This window comes from Bemisia tabaci, chromosome 4 (assembly GCF_918797505.1).
Source record: "Bemisia tabaci chromosome 4, PGI_BMITA_v3".
NCBI classification, from domain to species: Eukaryota; Metazoa; Arthropoda; class Insecta; order Hemiptera; family Aleyrodidae; genus Bemisia; species Bemisia tabaci.
In genome coordinates, this window is record NC_092796.1 from 61,573,815 (window position 1) to 61,591,688 (window position 17,874).

Below are 17,874 nucleotides of genomic sequence, written 5' to 3' on the forward strand. Positions count from 1 at the left end.
ATTTCGTTATGAAGAACGCCAAAACATTTTACCTCAGCAGTGAATGAAATTGTCACAGAAAGAACAAATACAAAATTTTCGTTCTTTGTTTTTTTTCTTAATAATAATAATAAAAATAATAATAAAAAAATTATAAAAAAGACATGAACTAACATACGGACTAGTTTTAAGTATTTATTTATTTCACACTACAGTAAAAATTTTCCGCAGTCGGTAGGATTCGAACCTACGCTCCCAGAGGGAATCTGATTTCTAGTCAGACGCCTTAACCACTCGGCCACGACTGCCGGTTGGAGTGGAGGCCGAAATTAAGAAAATTCAACCCGCGCTACAAGAATGAAACATATTTAAATCATTAAAGCAAGAAATAAATCAAATTTAATCAGAAAAATATGATTTTCTTTCAAAGATAAAAAGTGGGGATCGAATGAATGGAGTAGCGGCGGAACCTGTAGTGCTACGCGCGGTGGAAACGTCAGTGATACCTGGCGGCGGATGTGGCGCGCTCATTCTGAGGCCCACGTGGAGCGTGAGCCCGGGGCTTCACGGTTTCAAGGGGTATCCGTGGACCTCGCCTCGTTTCGTCAGGTACCTCCCGACTATCTACGCTCCGACTTCGTGATCCCACCTCATTATTTTGAGTCAACTGTCAATCGTCGCTTACCATCCATTAGGTCTGTTAACAAATTATGCATCAAAAGTTAATATACCTGTATTTAAGATTTTCCTCAATCCTGCATTGAGAGTTTCGGCCATCAACAACTTTAGTAATTCGAGTAAAGTTACATATGGGTGCTTTGTACGTAAGTAATAAGATAAAAAAAATGTAAAAAAAAATAAATAAAAAAAAAATAAAATAAAAGGTACGTAAAAATGTATACCAAACTGGACAAGCGTGCAGTTTAATAAATATGCAGAAAACGCGCTCTTTTGGAATCTTTGACCCAATTAAAAGACCTTGTCTATAAAAAAGTATTGTAACGTGTAACATGTTTACCTAGGTGTAGCCTCCTTACTGAGTTGTACAGAGTACAAAATGGTACATCTTCAATACTTTGACTTGAAAAAAAAACATTAAATTTATGAGGAATTTACCCCGTGGTAACTAGATACCTAAGCAGTTTTATGTAAAATATCACCGATCGGTGTGTTTTTTTTATTTTTCTCATAAAATTGCCGTTCTGATTACCATGCTGTGGCATTTACATTTTTAACGTAAAAGAGGATGTAAAACTTTCGTGCTCTGTCACAGTGGTAAGTACTTTTTTTAAATTTTATTTTGGATGGGTCGATACGAAAGTCCCGCTAAAGTGCATTTAATTATATAAGTACATTCAGTACATTCCGCATTATTTGAATATTTTTACATGCTTCAATGATTATGACGCATGAAGCTGGTCGGTATGGGCCGCCTGTATTTTGCCGCCCCCTCTTCATTAGTTTTGAAACATCAATAAAAAGCATCAAATGAACGTGCCAGCGGGGGTGCATAAGACGCGTTTACTCGTGTTGGACACATTTTTTGGGAAAGCCCTGTCAACACTACTAGCAAGAGTTCACGGAACTTTGTGCGAAAGTCAAATTTCGTAAACATATCTCTAATGGACAAGGCCTTCCGTTCATAAGAAATGAACGAAAAAATTATGAAAGAACAAACACAAAATTTGGTTTAATGATTATAACTTCCGCCGCCGCGCCGCGCCGACGCGCACGCGTGTTTGGACGCAATGCGTGAAGTATTCACGCAGTCTTGTAGGCGCTATCCGTTTTACGCTGACCGCAATGACCGCACTCTGTTTGATGCAATGCGTGAAGTATTCATTCGTGCAGTTTTGTAGGCGCTTATGTGTTACAAGCCGATCGCCGCGCCGAGGGCTTCTCCTTTTCATCTCTAGTCCTCGTCATCATTTCTCTCTAAGTCGCGCCGTTCCGAGCCAAATTGCGTGTTTTAACTGTTTGGATTCTCTCTTAACTTGAATAATTAAAGGTGCTGTCTCTTGTATCTCTGAGAGACGACAAAATTAGAAATTATTATACTCTCAGGAAATGAGAGATTTTGTCGCCTTATCTCGTTTGTAATTTTTTTTTCTAAATCCGATTTTTTTTTATACCAACGTTTAAAAAAATTGCAAAATTTGCCGCCTCCTATAGATTTGCCGCCATGGGCCGCGGCCCATGTAGCCACCCCCTTAATCCGGCCCTGTTGGCAATAGCTGATGTGGCTTGGTTCCTTTCTGTTTCACGCGGTCCAATTTACAGCTGCCTAGAACAAGTTCGCTTGAAGTTCCACGAACCGCGCCCGCATAGACAAGGCCTGTAATTTAAGTGTGGCTGTCCCTGCGCCAAAAATTAATAGTAATGCGGGAAAACATTCAGAGAAAAGTTAGTGATAGGGGGAATAAACGAGGTATAGGGAAAAGCAAAAATGAAAGGTTTACGGTCAGGAGAGAAAAACGCATGAGAGTGGGTAATTGAAAACGAGGGTCAAGTCGATGGCTACTCTCATTTGTGAGTGACTCTCAATGCTGCACTGATCCGTACCGACATTCTAAACACTGCTGCCGCGAATCTCATCAACTAATTATATTTAAATTGATTTATCCAATAAATCTCCCCCCCCCCCAAAAAAAAAAAAAAAAAAAAAAAAAAAATATGAAAAAGACTCATGATGGACAAAAGGAAAATTTCACCCAATTTCGAAAATTTTAACCAATGGCGCTATATATGGTCATTTCTTACCTCAATATTTTCCGAAGAAGAGGAGTTTCGATGAGGGCCGTTTTGAGGTCCAACCTCAACCTCAACTAAACGATTTTTTGCTCATTACAGGTCCTAGTAACGGAGTCCATCGTGAATTGGTCCATTTCTGTCTCTTTTCAGGTCTTATGCTGAGCTAAATATGGGTCTAGAAGTCAATTTTTGACAAAATTTGCAAATTTTGCGGATTTCCAGTCGAACGCCGATAAATCCGCATTTCTCCCTAAAATGTTAGGTCAGTTTTAGGACTGAAAATAATCAAATCATGATGCGCAACGTAAACTATAGACCTTTAATGAGAAAAAAATCGTGTGGTTACGGAAATTTAGGGTGGGCCTAAAAACGGCCCTTATCGATACTCCTCCTTAATTGGGATGTGCTTGTTCCTTACTTTTGTTGTGGTCGATAAAATTTGCATTAGACATCATGTATTTCCGAAGAACACCCCAGAGACATTCTCTAAATATTCAGCATACAATACACGGGAAACATTCCGTGCTGTCTGGTCTAATTTCAAAACGCTTCTTATGATTTCTATAATTTTTTTCTCATCAAAGGAGGAAATAATTATAATCTGTTGAAACTATTTATATCATTTCTCCTACGCCAAAACAGAGCTAGTTTCAAACTCGCCAAGTTGGGTACACGAGATAATTTTGTACGCACGTCGCAAGCAGTGTTCGAAACTCACCTTTGAGTTTCAGGAGCCATGTGGGGCAACGAGCTCGATTTTTAGGGGCCGTTTGAAGATTTTTTACAGGCCAGATTGACTTTTTGCCTACATATCACGGTGCACTTGGTGGGAATTTAGACGCAAGATGTTTTAGTTACAGAAGTATAGTAATTGTAACTTGGGGGGAAATTTCGAAAACTAACCAAACAGAAAAATTAGGATTTGTTTTTTGGAGGGGGGAGGGGCAATTTTTAGGGGCCGTTTTGGCGCAGGGCCTTCATTTTTTAGGCGCCATGACCGATTTCTTAGGCGCATTAGTCGCGTTGGCGCCTGAGAGTTTCGAACACTGAACGCAAGACATACTTATCCTCAAATCATCAAAGAAATAACTAATGCAGCAGTGGAGTTTTTTTTGTGGCCTACCTAGAAATTGAAGGCGAGTCTAAGTTCCCAGTCAGCAGATGCACGAGCCGCGCTCGTTTTTTCACCGGAACGTATATCAATGCCCCAGGGCCAAAAGGTATACCCAACTCCATTTTAGTATTTTCGAGATATCAGAGGAAAACCGAGCGTCGGCCCCCTGATCCCAATGTAAATCGCAATTTTTGAAAGTGTGTATCTAATAACCGGCGTAAGATAGGGCTACCAAATTTTCCAAACGCATGGAACCGTCAATGGAATTTTGAAAACGCCACTAAATCGAGTTTTGCAAAAATTTGAGTTAGGTAACTTTTGGCTTTGGGGTACTGATAGCAATTTGGTGCTTAAAGTACGTATATTAATAATGAATTTATGGGATTAAAAAGGAGCGACAACAATGCTTTAGACTTGAATGGCGCGGTCTCAACAGTAAAAATGCTGGGCTGAGCCGGCCGTTTTTAAAACACAATGGAATACGTGGATGAAGATACATTTAATGATGGGAGCCTTGTAGGGCCGAGAGAAAGAGAGAGAGAGGGAGGTATACTTGATTCCTCGAGGTCCGAGGCTCAGGACTAACTTTCGAGTGCTGTTCTGTTTAGTTCAAGAGCTGTAAAAAATTGTTGATATTTGCTTAATTATTTACTTTTATTCATTATCACCGAAGATTCCAACAGACCTTCTCTGATGACTGTAAAATTAAGTTCTTTCTCCATTAATGATAAGAAGGGGAAAAAATAAATAAATAAAAAAAAAATCCTACTTAACGGAGTCAATACCTCCAGGTAATAATTTAATGATTAAACTGTTGAAAGGTGAATTGGAGTCGAATGATTTAGGACGATTGGCCGATTTCTCATGGGATGATCTTTGAATAAACATTAGGTAAATTTCGAAAGGGTTATATCTCTAAAAGAAAAGAAAAAATAAGCAAAAACCAAACTTTTAAAAGATACAGGGTGAACTGGCACACGCACCAGATCATAATTAGAGCATAACCCTCCTAAAGATGTCGTTCGAGTTTGATATAAGATGTATCTCTCCTCTAGATTTGGCCAGAAAAGCGTTGTGATCATAATGTTGGATAATTTAGTTCATTATGGAAGGGTCGAGCTTCCAGAATTTCTTGTGGAACCCTTCAAACCGATGGCTAAGTGCGAAAATCACGGTACTCGATAGAAAAATATCTTACTATGTTTTGTATTGATTTTTTGTTTTTTCCAAGGAGAACTGTTCCTTTTCATTATACATGATTTTTTTTTAGGGTAAGTGGAGAAAATTCACAGAAAAATTCAATAGAGACCGTTGGTTTCTTTTCCTTGAAAAATTAAAACATGAGTAAAAACTTACATGGATATCTCAACGAGTAAATTTCACCACATTATGTCGACTGATGAATTTCTCTTTGGAGGGAACGCAAAAACCAGTATGAAAAGTACATGTATTTTACTTCCTTAGAAAGTGGTCGAGCCGAGCCCGCTTTCGGTCGAAAATTGGACGGAAAAACACAAAACGCTCATCCGAGCATATGATTGGAAAATTCTTCCTCGTGATGCGGTATGTGGTTGAATCATCGCAGCACATCTCTGACCAAGTGCCTCTGTCCCTCTTTATTCTATGAGCTCTCATAAAGACCGTGAGCATTGGAGATCCGCTTCATTGCTCCGCTAGTACATGGTGATCAATTAATCGATTTGGTTCAGTTCGGTTTGGCAACTAAACTAACTGGAAGTAACAAGCTGATAATACTGCACTCATGTTGTTTCTCACTCGTACCGATCAGTTCGCCTTCAATATTTCGACAGGCAACGTGAGCGGCTTGGGAGCAGTAATAGTTGCCCGCACCATTTCGGCCACGTTCACTTGCCCAAGTAGCAGTGATCGCGATAAATAGCGATTCTATCGGTTGATCATCGCGATTATATCGGTTGCAATATTATCGAATAAAAAATTGTTATTCATGGCGAGTAAATTGCTATGCATCGCAATTTTTTTTCCGATAAAATCCCGATCAATATTCGTCGATAAAATCGAGATTAAATCGCCGTACATCGTGATTTTTGTTTCGATAATATCGCGATAAATTGCCGAGCGATAAAATCTGGATTTTATTGCAACAAAATCGAGGATATAATCGCTCAGAAGTTGATGATTCTAGCGATTTTATGGCCAATAAAATCGCGATATATCGTAATTTTTCCGTTGAAAAATGCTACTTGGGTTGGTTTGTTTATAGCTGTGGCAGCTTAATACTTGACTCACATTATTCCTAACTAATTCCGACCAGTTCGCCTTCAATATCTCGACAGGCAACGTGATCGGCTTGGGAGCAGTAACAGTTGCTCGCCTCATTTCGGCCACTCATTCGGGCCACTCAATAGGTAAGTACTTCATTGCCTGCTTTTGGAGAGTATTCGCTGTTTTAGCATTACCAATTTCAAATTAGGCGCTGATGCTTAAAAAGAGAAAGTTGATCTTGAGAGAGTTGTATTGGTGCAAAAAAAAATTAAAAAGTAGGCTGCCAAGTTTTCGTTATGGAAAAACCTTGGTAAACGAAACGTATTCTTGAGAACTTGAGATATTTTTATTTCTGCAGATTAATTTTACACTTAAGAAAGGTTGGAGGGGTTACTCCGGTCTGGGAATTTTTCCCCCTATATATCGTCATATCTATAAGTCATATCGATTTGAAATTTCGGTTACAGGTAAGCACGTGCGAAACTAAGATTTTCCTGAATTTTCGTTAAACATGGTGCATAGTGCATACCTACCCCTTAATACACGATTAAGTAAATTTGAAGAGACCCCCCTGTAACAACCATTTTTCGGTCTGAGAGTGAGCTAGAGACCTCTGCAATTTGTTTTTAAGTATCAAGAAATGCTCCAATTATTATCTAACAGAGTCGGATTTTTTTTCCTTTCTTTTTTTTTAAGTAGGTATTTTTTGGACATTTTTTTCAGATGAATTTTTCTCCAAATTTTTTTGGTTCTTATTAAAATACTTAATGATTAATGAGGAAGATGAAAATTCTGGTTCTATTATTATCCAACCGATTTGATTTCTGTTATCTAGAGCATACAAATCTAGTCAACAAAACTCTAGGTCTTTAGCTCAATTGGGACCTGAGAAATGGTTGCCAAGAAGTGAAAAAACATGCAGAAAACTGATTTTTCAGAAGTGCAATATTAGTAAATGTGAGTGAAAAAGTGCAAAGTGCAAGTGCATCATTTTGCAAGGGATCATCCCCTTTATCGAATTTTTTCAAGTCTTTGTTATCATGATAATTACAGAGTGGATACATAATCTTCTTGAGCAGACTCTGTCATATAAAATTAGTGGGAAAAAATCCAAAACACACTTTTGGGCTATTTTTAGACCGGAGTACTCCCTTAACTTGTCCTGAACTTCGACAGTTATCAGGAACTCTGTGAGACAATTGATAATCTGTTCACCAGATGCAAAACGGAGAACAGTTAACAAAGTAATACATGAGCTATGAGAGAGGAGTTTAATCAAAATAAATTCATTTAACAATTAGATGGTCAACTGCAAACATTGATAAAACATAATGTATACAAAAAGACAAACTCATCTCGGTGACAGACACTTAAATCTCATTGGCTCTCAATAAATTATGTTATTTGAAGAAACAGTTGTTTCCTAACTTTATTAAACTGGGGATTGTGGCGACAGAAACAAGCAAACATTTAATTGTTTCTTTTTTATTTTCATTGATTTAATGTAAATGAACTTTTTGCACAATAAGAGGAATCCATTTTAAATGGTGAAACTGGAACGGAAGATTCTTCAAGAGTAAGAGATGCATCTGGGCAGTACATCACAAAATCAGGTCAAAAAGAAACAAATGTTTTGTAACTTGTTCTTATTACATGAGACAGGTGTCTCTCTTCCCTATGTGGTGTCTTTTTATCAGTTGGGAATTGATAACTAATTATACAATGACCTCGTTATGTAAGGATTTATTTTGCATCTCACCAGAGAGACAAAATATAATGAATGAATAAGTTAATAGTTTAAAATATTGGAAAGAGTTTAAGACACTGAGCAACCCCAAAATAATTACATACATGTCTTAATCTAGAAATCAAAACAGAAAAAACAACGATGATAGAGGAAAGAAGAAGAAAAAAGGTGAACAGAGTGCACTATAAGGTGATATAACTATGCATTCGAATAGAAAAGAATGAGAGTGCTTTCACAAATCGGGTTCAGAGGACTTTGAAGAGATGCTTAGTTGGCTTACACTAGTTTTTATTCTGTTAGTGCACTGGCACCGACAGGATAAAAAACAATCCATTGATTATTCCTGAACTGGGGTAAGCATTATTGTGAACTTGGGATCAATCTGCCTAAAATTAAAATTCAGTTTTTTTCGGGAGACTGATTCTTGCCACCCGGCAAAGGTAACCTTTTGATTTTCAAACATTAATGATCCAACTGTAAGGCATCTTTTTTGAAAAGAATAAAATGAAACTTTTTAATAAAATCTTCATGCCTTCAAATTCAATTCAATTTAAATGGGTAAGTATTTTTTTTCCCTTTTCCATCTACTTGCGTAAAAACAAAAGCTAATCATCACACAAGGAGATGGAAAGTCTGTCTGAAATTCGTCGTATCACCATCTGAAAATAGCAGTGCTAGAAGGGCGTTAAAAGGCAAAAATCTCTTTTTACTCTTAATTTTCCCTTGTATTTTAATTCCTTTAAAATGTTAACTTCAATAAATCTTACGAAATATTCAGACATGGAATGTGTGTACTTGCCAGTAACTTCGAAAATTCAGTAATCAAGTCCTTTAAAATGGCTGTCAAAAAATGAAGAAAAATGTGCACATAAAAATATATACTTCAATTCTCAAAACTATAATTTTTTTTTGGGGGGGGGGGGGAGGGGTAAACTTTCGACAGAACTTTGAACAGTATTCCCCAAAACTGATGGGAGAAAGAAATTTAAGAATAATGATTCTACCAAACATAAGTTGAATACTATTACTTGTATTGCTATGAATCAAATAAAAGGGGACTCCATCAGTGGTTGAGCCAGATGCATTTAGAGGCAAATTTAAGTACACACATTGAAAAAATAGTTACTTAAAAAAGTGAATTTGTGAGACACAGTCCTGCAAAAACTAGAGATGCTAACGTCACAACACAAATGGAATTAGCCTGGGTCATGGCAACAAATAAACATGTGAAGAGGCTTGATGAAAGTCTCATGCGATGTTGTAACATTACCAATAAATTAAGATGACATGTGTAAGACAATAATACTTCTACATCTCTACAGAGTCATTTAATAAGTTGGTTGAGGTGAAGCGCAAGCATAATCTTCACAATTACTCTACAACTTTAAAAAAATATGAATAGGGGACGAGTAACTAATCAACAACATCAAAAATAGAAAAATAGAGAGGATTTTTAATTTCGGGATAAAAAAAAATAACACTTATAAAAATTAATTTGGGACTGAAATAGAAGTTTTTTAGAAAGAATTGGCATGAGTGGCATAGTGGTCCCTTGAAAAACAAGGAAGGCAGGTTTCAAAGCTTCATGATGCGCTTAGAAAAGAAGGGGAAGTAAAAAATCTGCGAAGAGGAAGCAGTATCTGCTACAGTTATCTTGGTAAAAGAAGTTAAGGATGATAAACATTGATGTGCCAAGCGTGAAATGTGAGGAGAAAAACTAATGAGATCAAAATAGGCCATGCGCAAAAAAAAAGATTGAAAAAAGTGAAAAACTATAACAAATTTTCATAGCAATCATCCCTTGATATCATTGAAATAAAACATTGAGAGAGTAGGTACATTAATCATACAGCTTTATGCTTTATTAGAATGAAAGCCTTGGGTATTGTGCGCAAGGAAAGTTGAAGACAAAACCAAGGTTTAGCAAAACACTTCGAATGTAAATGTGAAAGAGAACAAAATCTTCAATGAAGAGGGTTCTACTTCATTAAGAGCTTCTGTGTCATCACAACCTGGATAGTGAAAAGAACATTACAACCGGAAGTTACAGGAGGAGAACATCAACTCAAAGACTATAATAATGCACACAGAATAACTAGTGCATTCCAGTACCTCTACCATATGACCCAACGTTCTGTAAATCTGAGTGCGGCTTATCAATACCGCTTGCTTGAAAAAAAATTATTATTTATTCATTCAAATGAAAATTTTGTTGAATATTTTTCATGGAAATGAACGGCGTCATTTTAGCTGTACTGCCAGGACAAGGCAATCCTTCACTTATACAGAAATTGATGAGCAAGTGCATAAATGTGATGTCAACATACATGAACAAACGGCATTTCCTGCTGCAAAGATCATGAAAAGTGCGACATCAAATAGATCAAGCACTCGCTTCATTTTCATATAAACGATCCAACATTGCATTGTGAACAAAATGTGCTTCTCAGCGAACAGGACATCATAAGATCTTAAAACACTCAGATATTCCAGCAGTACTTTTTATACAATTTGATAATTACACAATTATTACACTTGTGCTAGCGGTCAGTGATATTAAACTATAATGATCAGATTTTTAGAATTACCTTACTTTACATGACTAGATAGAAGACAATGGATGGATGGATAGAATAACTCATAAATTCTGGAAAAATATCATATTATAAAGTATGAGCCTGAAATCCATTTACTTAATTCCTTAAGGAAACAAATAGATCCTTACAGCATGATTAAATCCTTGAGTTTGCAGAGGGGAGTCAATTAGTAAAGACTTGTTTTTTTCATAATCCTCAAAAATTCTTCTTGGCTAATTTCTCCATCACCGTCGCGGTCAGCTTCATCTATCATTTCCTGGAAATATGCAATGGAAGATGAAATTTTAAGTTTGTAAAGAAATGCATGGATGCAGCTAAGGCAGTATTTTTGGCAAATTTTCAGCTTTATATTTCAATACATACAGCATTTATTAGAAGCTGGCATCTCACTTTTTTTTGGATGACAACTGTTCACCTATTAGCTGGCTACTATGCCTGCTTGGAGGGGCCTACTCCAAACCTCATTTCTGCAACCTGGTATCAGCCATTCTCTGCAAAGGTCATACTGTACCAACTGTTTGGTCATGATATCGTTCACAATCAGACTAGGAATTAGACGAGGTATGAAATAGAGGAAAACGTCACATAATTATTTTCAAAATCTCTAACCGTTTACACGACAGGAAGTTCGTAAACTGGGATTTTGTTTGTAATTTAATCTAAAGTTTCTGAAAATTTCAAGGAAAAATATTCATGACTTTTTTCAAAAATGAATATTTTCTGAGAGGAAATTTGACAGCAATAGAATGCTTAGACAGGTTTATTCCTTAGCACAGCAGGATAGCAAGACTAATATACTGATTCTGTTGAGGGAATCCAAGGTAATGTTCTATATTTTAAATAAGTCACTAATTGATACATTTCTTAATGACTTTTTGAAGGTTGTGAACTTAATTTCACTAGCAGACTGATTGAAATTGATAGGCAAAGCAGTAGACAAAGAAGACATAGGGAGTATGGAGCGACCCTATTGGTTGAAATGGGTGGTTCTTATAGACTAAGGAGGTAAATGATGGACTAACCATAGGATATCTTGTGGGTTGTCGTTAGTAAGTCATTACCTACCTCCCATGTCCAAAGCAACCACTCGCTTCCACCAATAGGCTCCTTTCATATATGCCTTTTGTCTTCTTTGTCTATCAATTTCAACAATCAGCCCGCAGGAGATATAGGAAAGAATACTGTGTACCTATGCAATTTGACATCACATACCAAGGTAAACACATGTTGTGAATCTCATTTTCCCTATGGATTCAATTTCCTCATTTTTTCATCTATGACTGATTCTAGAGAGGCATTTTCCTCTTTTCTTTATGAATGTCAGAAAGAGGAACATATTTCCTCTTAAAATCCAATGATTAATTTTAAAGAATGACATAAATTGACGACATAACATTTACCTGTAATTCTTCATCAGTTAGGGTTTCTCCTAGTTCTTTAGCAACACGCTTTAAGTTTTTGAAAGATATCTTCCCTGTCTCATCATCATCAAAGAGTTTGAATGCTTTGATTATCTCCTCATCGGAATCTTTCTCAGCAATCTTGGAAGTCATCAACGAGAGAAACTCCCGGTATGTGATAAAACCTGTGAGAACAAAGAGGGAGCTATTTTTAGAGAAGATGCACGAAACAATCCAAAAATTTCGGAAGTAAACAGCTAAATTTTTTATAGTCAACCCTCCTAACAGGATGGGCTACTGAATCTAGTTGCTTCACTTACCAAACTGATCTCTTTTCCGATAAAAACTGAAAATTCAGGAGGATGATGGAGAGGTCCACTCAATGTTTGAGATGGGATATTCATAATGGTTTTTTTTCATGAGGAATTTTGAAGAGATTAGGCAAGTTTCTTTTTAAAGCTCATCAGTAGTAGGTTACAAGAGTATTCCAAGGGAGTGTATCTAAATTATTATTTTTTTTTTTTTTTTTTTTTTTTGTAGTTCTTCCGGGAGAAAAAGTGGCGAATCTTATCGAAGATATGACAATTTAAGCATCTTGTTCCGCCGGCTGTGTAAACAAAGTCGGGGGTTTCGATTTCCATCCGTTTCGCGCTACCACCCCAACATGGGGTGGGTTTCGGCCAGATGGTCATCTAGATGGTTAAACTATCATATGTTGGTTTAGGCTCTAATTTAGAAAGTTGCTCTGATCAGGAGCTGGCTAGGGAGATCGGGGACCGAGGTCGAGCCGACCAACTAAACCAAACTCACGGCTGCGTGTCTGCCCGGATAATGCCGGAATCATCCCTCTAAATTATTATTTCTTTTTTTTTTTTTTTTTTTTTTTTTTTTTTTTTTTAAAAAAATCAAAGGCGAGTGAGAGAAAACTTACTTTGCAGTGGAAACATGATGAGCAATTTCTTAAGAATTTTAATTTGATGCCAAGCTTGTACCTCTGCGATATTTGTTGCCATTTTTACAAATTGTTCGAGTTTTTTTTATAAGAATTGAGACTCGTATTGTGTATTAAATAGATTCTAACTAATTTTAAGGCATTTGGAAATCCACCAAATGCCCAAATATTAGTACCTTTTGTTGTCGACTATCAAACATACGTATTCCTGATGGTTCAAAAATGAAAAAAGGTTCTGTAAGACTTTGGGGGAAAAATATTTGATTAAATGAGCAAAAAACAGACTATAACATGATAAAAAATTTTCACCTGTTTGTTTTTTGTCGACTTCTGAAAGCATCTTCTTAATTTCTTCTTTTTTAGGCTCAAAACCAAGAGCCCTTATGGCAACCTGAAACAAAAAGGCAAAATTTAATTTTTAAAGGTAACTTGGTTGTCAATCGGAATTTGAAATTCACAGCGGTTCTTCCAAAAGTGTGTAATGCAACAACTGCAGGTTTGAGAGAATAAAAAACAATATTGAAATGCCATCTTGGTCTACCTCTAGACGATATAATTAGAGTTCTGACAAAACCATGTTGAGCTGATTCATTAAAAAATATACAGAGCTACAACCTTTTGCAAATGACAAATTAAGCAACTGCTTGTAAAATTTTCTAAAATTTTCTCCCCCAAAAGGAGAAAAGTAAATGAATTATTTATTAAAAAGCCTTAACGAAAGGAAAAACCCATGACAGAATGGAGGCTCCTGTCAATAATGTGACTTGCAGAGACAGTTTATCAAGGAAATAGCTGAGACCAGTTACGTCAGTCAGACTTGTTGACCCAAAGCATTTTTCGCAATAAATTCAAGAATTCTGGATTTTTCTTTTCCCAACGTTTCAATCCATTATTTGCGTTCAGCTTGGCTTGTTTTGGATAGATGGCAGACGCATTTCAAGATTTGAAAACTAAAGAGCAAGTTCGGAATAAGAGGGCTGCTTTTTTCATTGGCTCAGATCAGAGTTGGGGAAAGCCTCCATTTCGGGAAAATTTTTTCAAAGTCTGCTTCTATTAAAGACTAAACAGCCAGAGTAAAAAACAATTGCATGTCACTTACCTTCAGTTCTTTCGTTTCTATTTTCCCACTACCTTCTTTATCAAACAAATCAAAAGCCTCTTTGATGTCTTGTTTCTGTTCCTCAGTTAGCTCAAACTTCGGTTGCAGCAATTTCTTCTTTGTTCCGCTGATGGACATGATCAAACAGACTGAAAACCAAGAACACAGAATCGTTAAAAGTTAACTTACAGCACAAAAAAATATGTCTGGGGAAAAAAATGAAAAAAGAAGAATTTCAATAAAAGCCTTTGATCAAATTATATGACATCCGAGGGACGCACCCAGAACACAAACACAGGTCATGAAAAACAGAATCTGTGTACAATTAAAGAATTGGTCCCAGGAGGGCATTTGTACAGGGTACCCTGTTTAAAGGGAAAATGCATTAGGGTTATTCATTTCAATTACATCAAGTGCTATGTTAGTGATGCGGCAAACAGGGAACATTTATCTTTTGCTCACATAATTATCAGACTGAAATCTAAGACAATTTTGATTGCAAACTGCTTTTTCCTCCTGACATGATAAAATTCAAGTTCACTCGAAAAATCCCTCTGCAGGCACAATGCAGCTTCTTTTTAAATGTGAGCAAGACAATATTTGAAAAATTTGATTGCATTTTCAGATTTAGGTTTGTCGTTGATTGACTACATGAGTACTTAGAGAATTGACTGGACATTTAGATGTAAAAAAGAGAAAATATTTTATTGGGTAACTGAACTCATCAATGCTCTCAGTAACTACTTTGAATATCAACTAACAACTTTTTGCAACTTCACCTCTCTTGTTCTGTAACATCGCAAGATTTAAAATGACACTTTACATTTAACCCACTGGCTTCATTTTATCAGTATACTCGTCAGCGCGCGCCTGGGACATAGCTCAGTTGACGAGTTGATTCGCGCTATCTGTCAGAGTAACTACGCAATTGTTTAGGTCATATTCTTTTCAGTTTTCCAATAGATGGCATCTCAAGTGTAGCAAAGCCAACAGATGGCGTGATTTAACTCTTCAGCTGAGATATGTCCTACGCGCGCACTGATGAGTTTACTCGTCATATGAGGCAAATGGGTTAAAAGCAATGAGAGAGCATCGATAGAGCTCACACCATATAAATTTACTCACTTTCAGACTGCAACAGAAGATGCACCATCTTGATTCTTGCATTTACTTTTAATGCAACTTGAAGTGCCGTCAATCTTCTATCGCAGTCTAAAATTGCGTGAACTTACTTGGCACCTACTCTGCTTTAGAGGTAAGAGAGTTCATCATTGTTGCTCAAAATTTACAAGAGATTCTCTTCAGCCATTGATTGGGCAAAAAAATTGATTTTGGAAGATCCTCGAAGTGACTTTTTTTACCATACAAATCTAAAAATTCAATGGGCTCTGGAATTCTGAAATATCCTGATAAAGAGCCATGTCTTTGTAGTGAAACCATCAGTATGCATTGGGAAAATGACTAGGGACATTAATGATTAACAACAAACTTGTGGTGCATTATTCTGAACAGTTAGCGACCCAACTTTACATCCTGTTCTTGGTCTCACTCTCAACTATGATTATCTCCCTCATTACTAAGCAAATGTTCATAGTCTCTTTACCAAGGAGAGATGAGGGAATCTAGGCATGCATCTGTTTGACGGTATAGTTTCACTCCATAATTTTATAGATACAAATACAATTAAGTATTATAAAAAGTCAAAGCGACTATTTGGAAGATTTCTTACCACCCGTAAGGAAATGTTTCAAAACACACAGAGTTCAACAGATGATTTTAAAGCCAAGATGGAAGGACAATCTGTAAACAATCGAAAATCACATTGGTTTCCACGGAAATATTGTAATAATTGAGTGGGCTTACAGTACTGCTAGCTCAATATGGTTACTGTGGTTAGGTGGTATGTTGTGTGTGTGGTGATAGTGTAAATGTTAGGAACACTGATAACAGACAACAGATAAACTTGCAATGTAAATATTGGGAAAGAAGAGGGGGCAGCTGGGCAGCCAACGGGTGCGGGGGCACGTATTCGATTCAATAACTTTCTTGGTAGGTAGGCAATCTGCTTGACAACCTTGACAGGGAAGAGGGAAAAAGATGAGCGCCAAAAATTCGAATGTTCACCAGGAAATCAAAGCAAAGCAGGCAATCTATAGTAATGGCTCTCATAAATGAGTTAACGCCTGTTGGGTATCTTTTAAAATTAAATTTCGATTGAGGCATTAACTAAAAAATGACACGCGCGTAGCTTCCTCAGAACACTCAGAACTAGACAATCGTGTCAAGGAAAAAGGGGATTAAGGGGGGAAAAAAGACCCGAACCCGAGGGTCCACCTTCTCATTTGAGTATCTAACAACTTAGAGGATTTTTGGAACGACTTGAATTACGAGAAAGTTCAAAATTTGAATTTTAAGTAATATAATTGAGATACCTAACTTATGAGTGAAGAAAATAATTACATACAATTGAAATTAAACGTTGCGTGTATATGCATTCGACTTCATTCATTGTTTATTTTTCATGATCAGCTGATATTGACTTTTGGAGGGGGAAAATCAAGGTTGCCACCCGAATTTCCATGTGCACATGCTGAAAACTTCCCCAAAATTATTTCTCTCGTTGTTATTTCCGTGCTTCGCCCTTTCTTTCTCTTATCGCTGTGTTGCATGTCGGATTAATATGTGTTAGTCTTTTGAAACGTGTTAATTCTCTCAATAAAATAACACCATTAGTGTTCTTTCATCACCATCACGTTGCTCTAGCACCTTGTCGTTGTTCATGCGTTGTTCCCATGAAGTGCGAATTTTCTAGTCCGATGAAAACGCAGACGTAGAGGTCATTTGCATTCATTTGCTCCGATCAGTTTTTCGATGGTGATAATGGTCATCAGTAGCCCTCTGGAGTGAAAGAGTTACGAATTACTCACCACGAGTTACGGAAAATTGCATCGTTACGAAACTTTCCAAAGTTCAGTGTCTTTGTCGTCTGAATCGCCGGTTTAGGAAACAGTTGGCAATATAATCGCATCGAACCTGATTCATCGCCATGTTTACTTTTGTTTATCTAACTCTCCCGAAATGTTAAAAATATACCTAAATTTCCATTAATTTTTTGTGGAGTGGAATAATATAACTTATTCAAACTGGATAGGCTACCAGAATATCTCCGCGATACCGTGGATTGGTTTATGGGGTAAGTGTTCTACTTTATCCTTCCTCCTGTAACTCCCCTCACTCTTATCATGAAATATTTGATTTTTCTGTCCTCCAAAAGCTTGACACGGTATCCACACTTTATCTCTCAGCTGGAAGCACTTTCAGTCTGTAGTCACTTATGTTACTCTTATGTAAAAAGCTTTGCTCCTGTAACTTTGCATCACAAGACAAGCTCAAGTGATGCTCCTAGCAAGAGCCTTCCATGATGATGTTTCGTTGATTCGGAATGTTTCCCTGGATGGTAGATCTATCATGAGCTCAGGTCTTTTACGGCTCAGTGGAGAAGCCTATAGTGGTGATAGTCTTGCTGATGTTCACCAGCTTGTATCCTCTGCCCGTGCAGAACTTCAAGGAGCTGATCAACTCGCTAAGACTGTGCTTCTGTGAAGCCTTACCTATCAACCGAAAATATGTTGCTTACTTACAAAACGTCATTGCATAATTTTACTAACATATTGTCAACTATCATTTGTTTTGTTTTTAAGCTGCACCTTCGTGCTTTTGAATGCAGAAATACAATTTTCACTTTTTCACATATTACGTAAGCTTGTACTGTACTAGAGCAAAAGGTTAGTACCTATGATAAGAGCCCCCTATTCATGGACTCTCCATGAGCTAACGCCAATGCATTTGTATTCATTGAGATTTTATTTAAGAATGTGAATTTTGTTGATCTCAAAGACTATGCTTTTCCATGTATTACAAACCACTTAACAGCCTTTAGAGCGGTGATTCTACATCGGGACGAATGTCAATCTCCAATTAGCTCTGAATT

The 17,874-nt window shown here is 36.9% G+C and overlaps 2 protein-coding genes and 1 non-coding gene across 3 annotated transcripts in view; 1 reads left to right on the forward strand and 2 right to left on the reverse strand.

Annotated features, from left to right (window-relative positions):
- Window positions 1-205: 205 nt before the first annotated feature.
- On the reverse strand, window positions 206-287 carry TRNAS-AGA (transfer RNA serine (anticodon AGA)). Its single transcript has one exon. It is a non-coding gene; the product is annotated as a tRNA-Ser (tRNA).
- Window positions 288-7,345: 7,058 nt separating this feature from the next.
- Window positions 7,346-16,144, reverse strand: LOC109031746 (uncharacterized). The gene is made up of 5 exons (XM_019043469.2): window positions 15,613-16,144; window positions 13,884-14,032; window positions 13,094-13,175; window positions 11,833-12,017; window positions 7,346-10,688 (listed from the first exon to the last, which is right to left on the reverse strand). The coding sequence occupies exons 2-5, from the start codon at window positions 14,019-14,021 to the stop codon at window positions 10,599-10,601; spliced, it is 495 nt and encodes a 164-aa protein (XP_018899014.1). The 5' UTR covers window positions 14,022-14,032; window positions 15,613-16,144; the 3' UTR covers window positions 7,346-10,598.
- Window positions 16,145-16,442: 298 nt separating this feature from the next.
- Mob2 (MOB kinase activator 2) overlaps window positions 16,443-17,874 on the forward strand; it is a 29,712-nt gene continuing 28,280 nt past the window's right edge. Inside the window, exon 1 of the mRNA XM_019043468.2 lies at window positions 16,443-17,076. Within this exon, the coding sequence (XP_018899013.1) occupies window positions 17,072-17,076 (5 nt within the window). The 5' untranslated portion in view covers window positions 16,443-17,071. The remainder of the gene's footprint in view (window positions 17,077-17,874) is intronic.

What these genes read in the sequence shown, in the direction of transcription:
- LOC109031746 (XM_019043469.2), bottom strand. Translation starts at nt 14,021, where the DNA reads ATGTCCATCAGCGGAACAAAGAAGAAATTGCTGCAACCGAAGTTTGAG. An exon ending in TAGAAACGAAAGAACTGAAG is followed by an intron (nt 13,176 to 13,883) that starts GTAAGTGACATG and finishes TTTTTGTTTCAG; the next exon opens with GTTGCCATAAGGGCTCTTGG. An exon ending in TAACTGATGAAGAATTACAG is followed by an intron (nt 10,689 to 11,832) that starts GTAAATGTTATG and finishes GCATATTTCCAG; the next exon opens with GAAATGATAGATGAAGCTGA.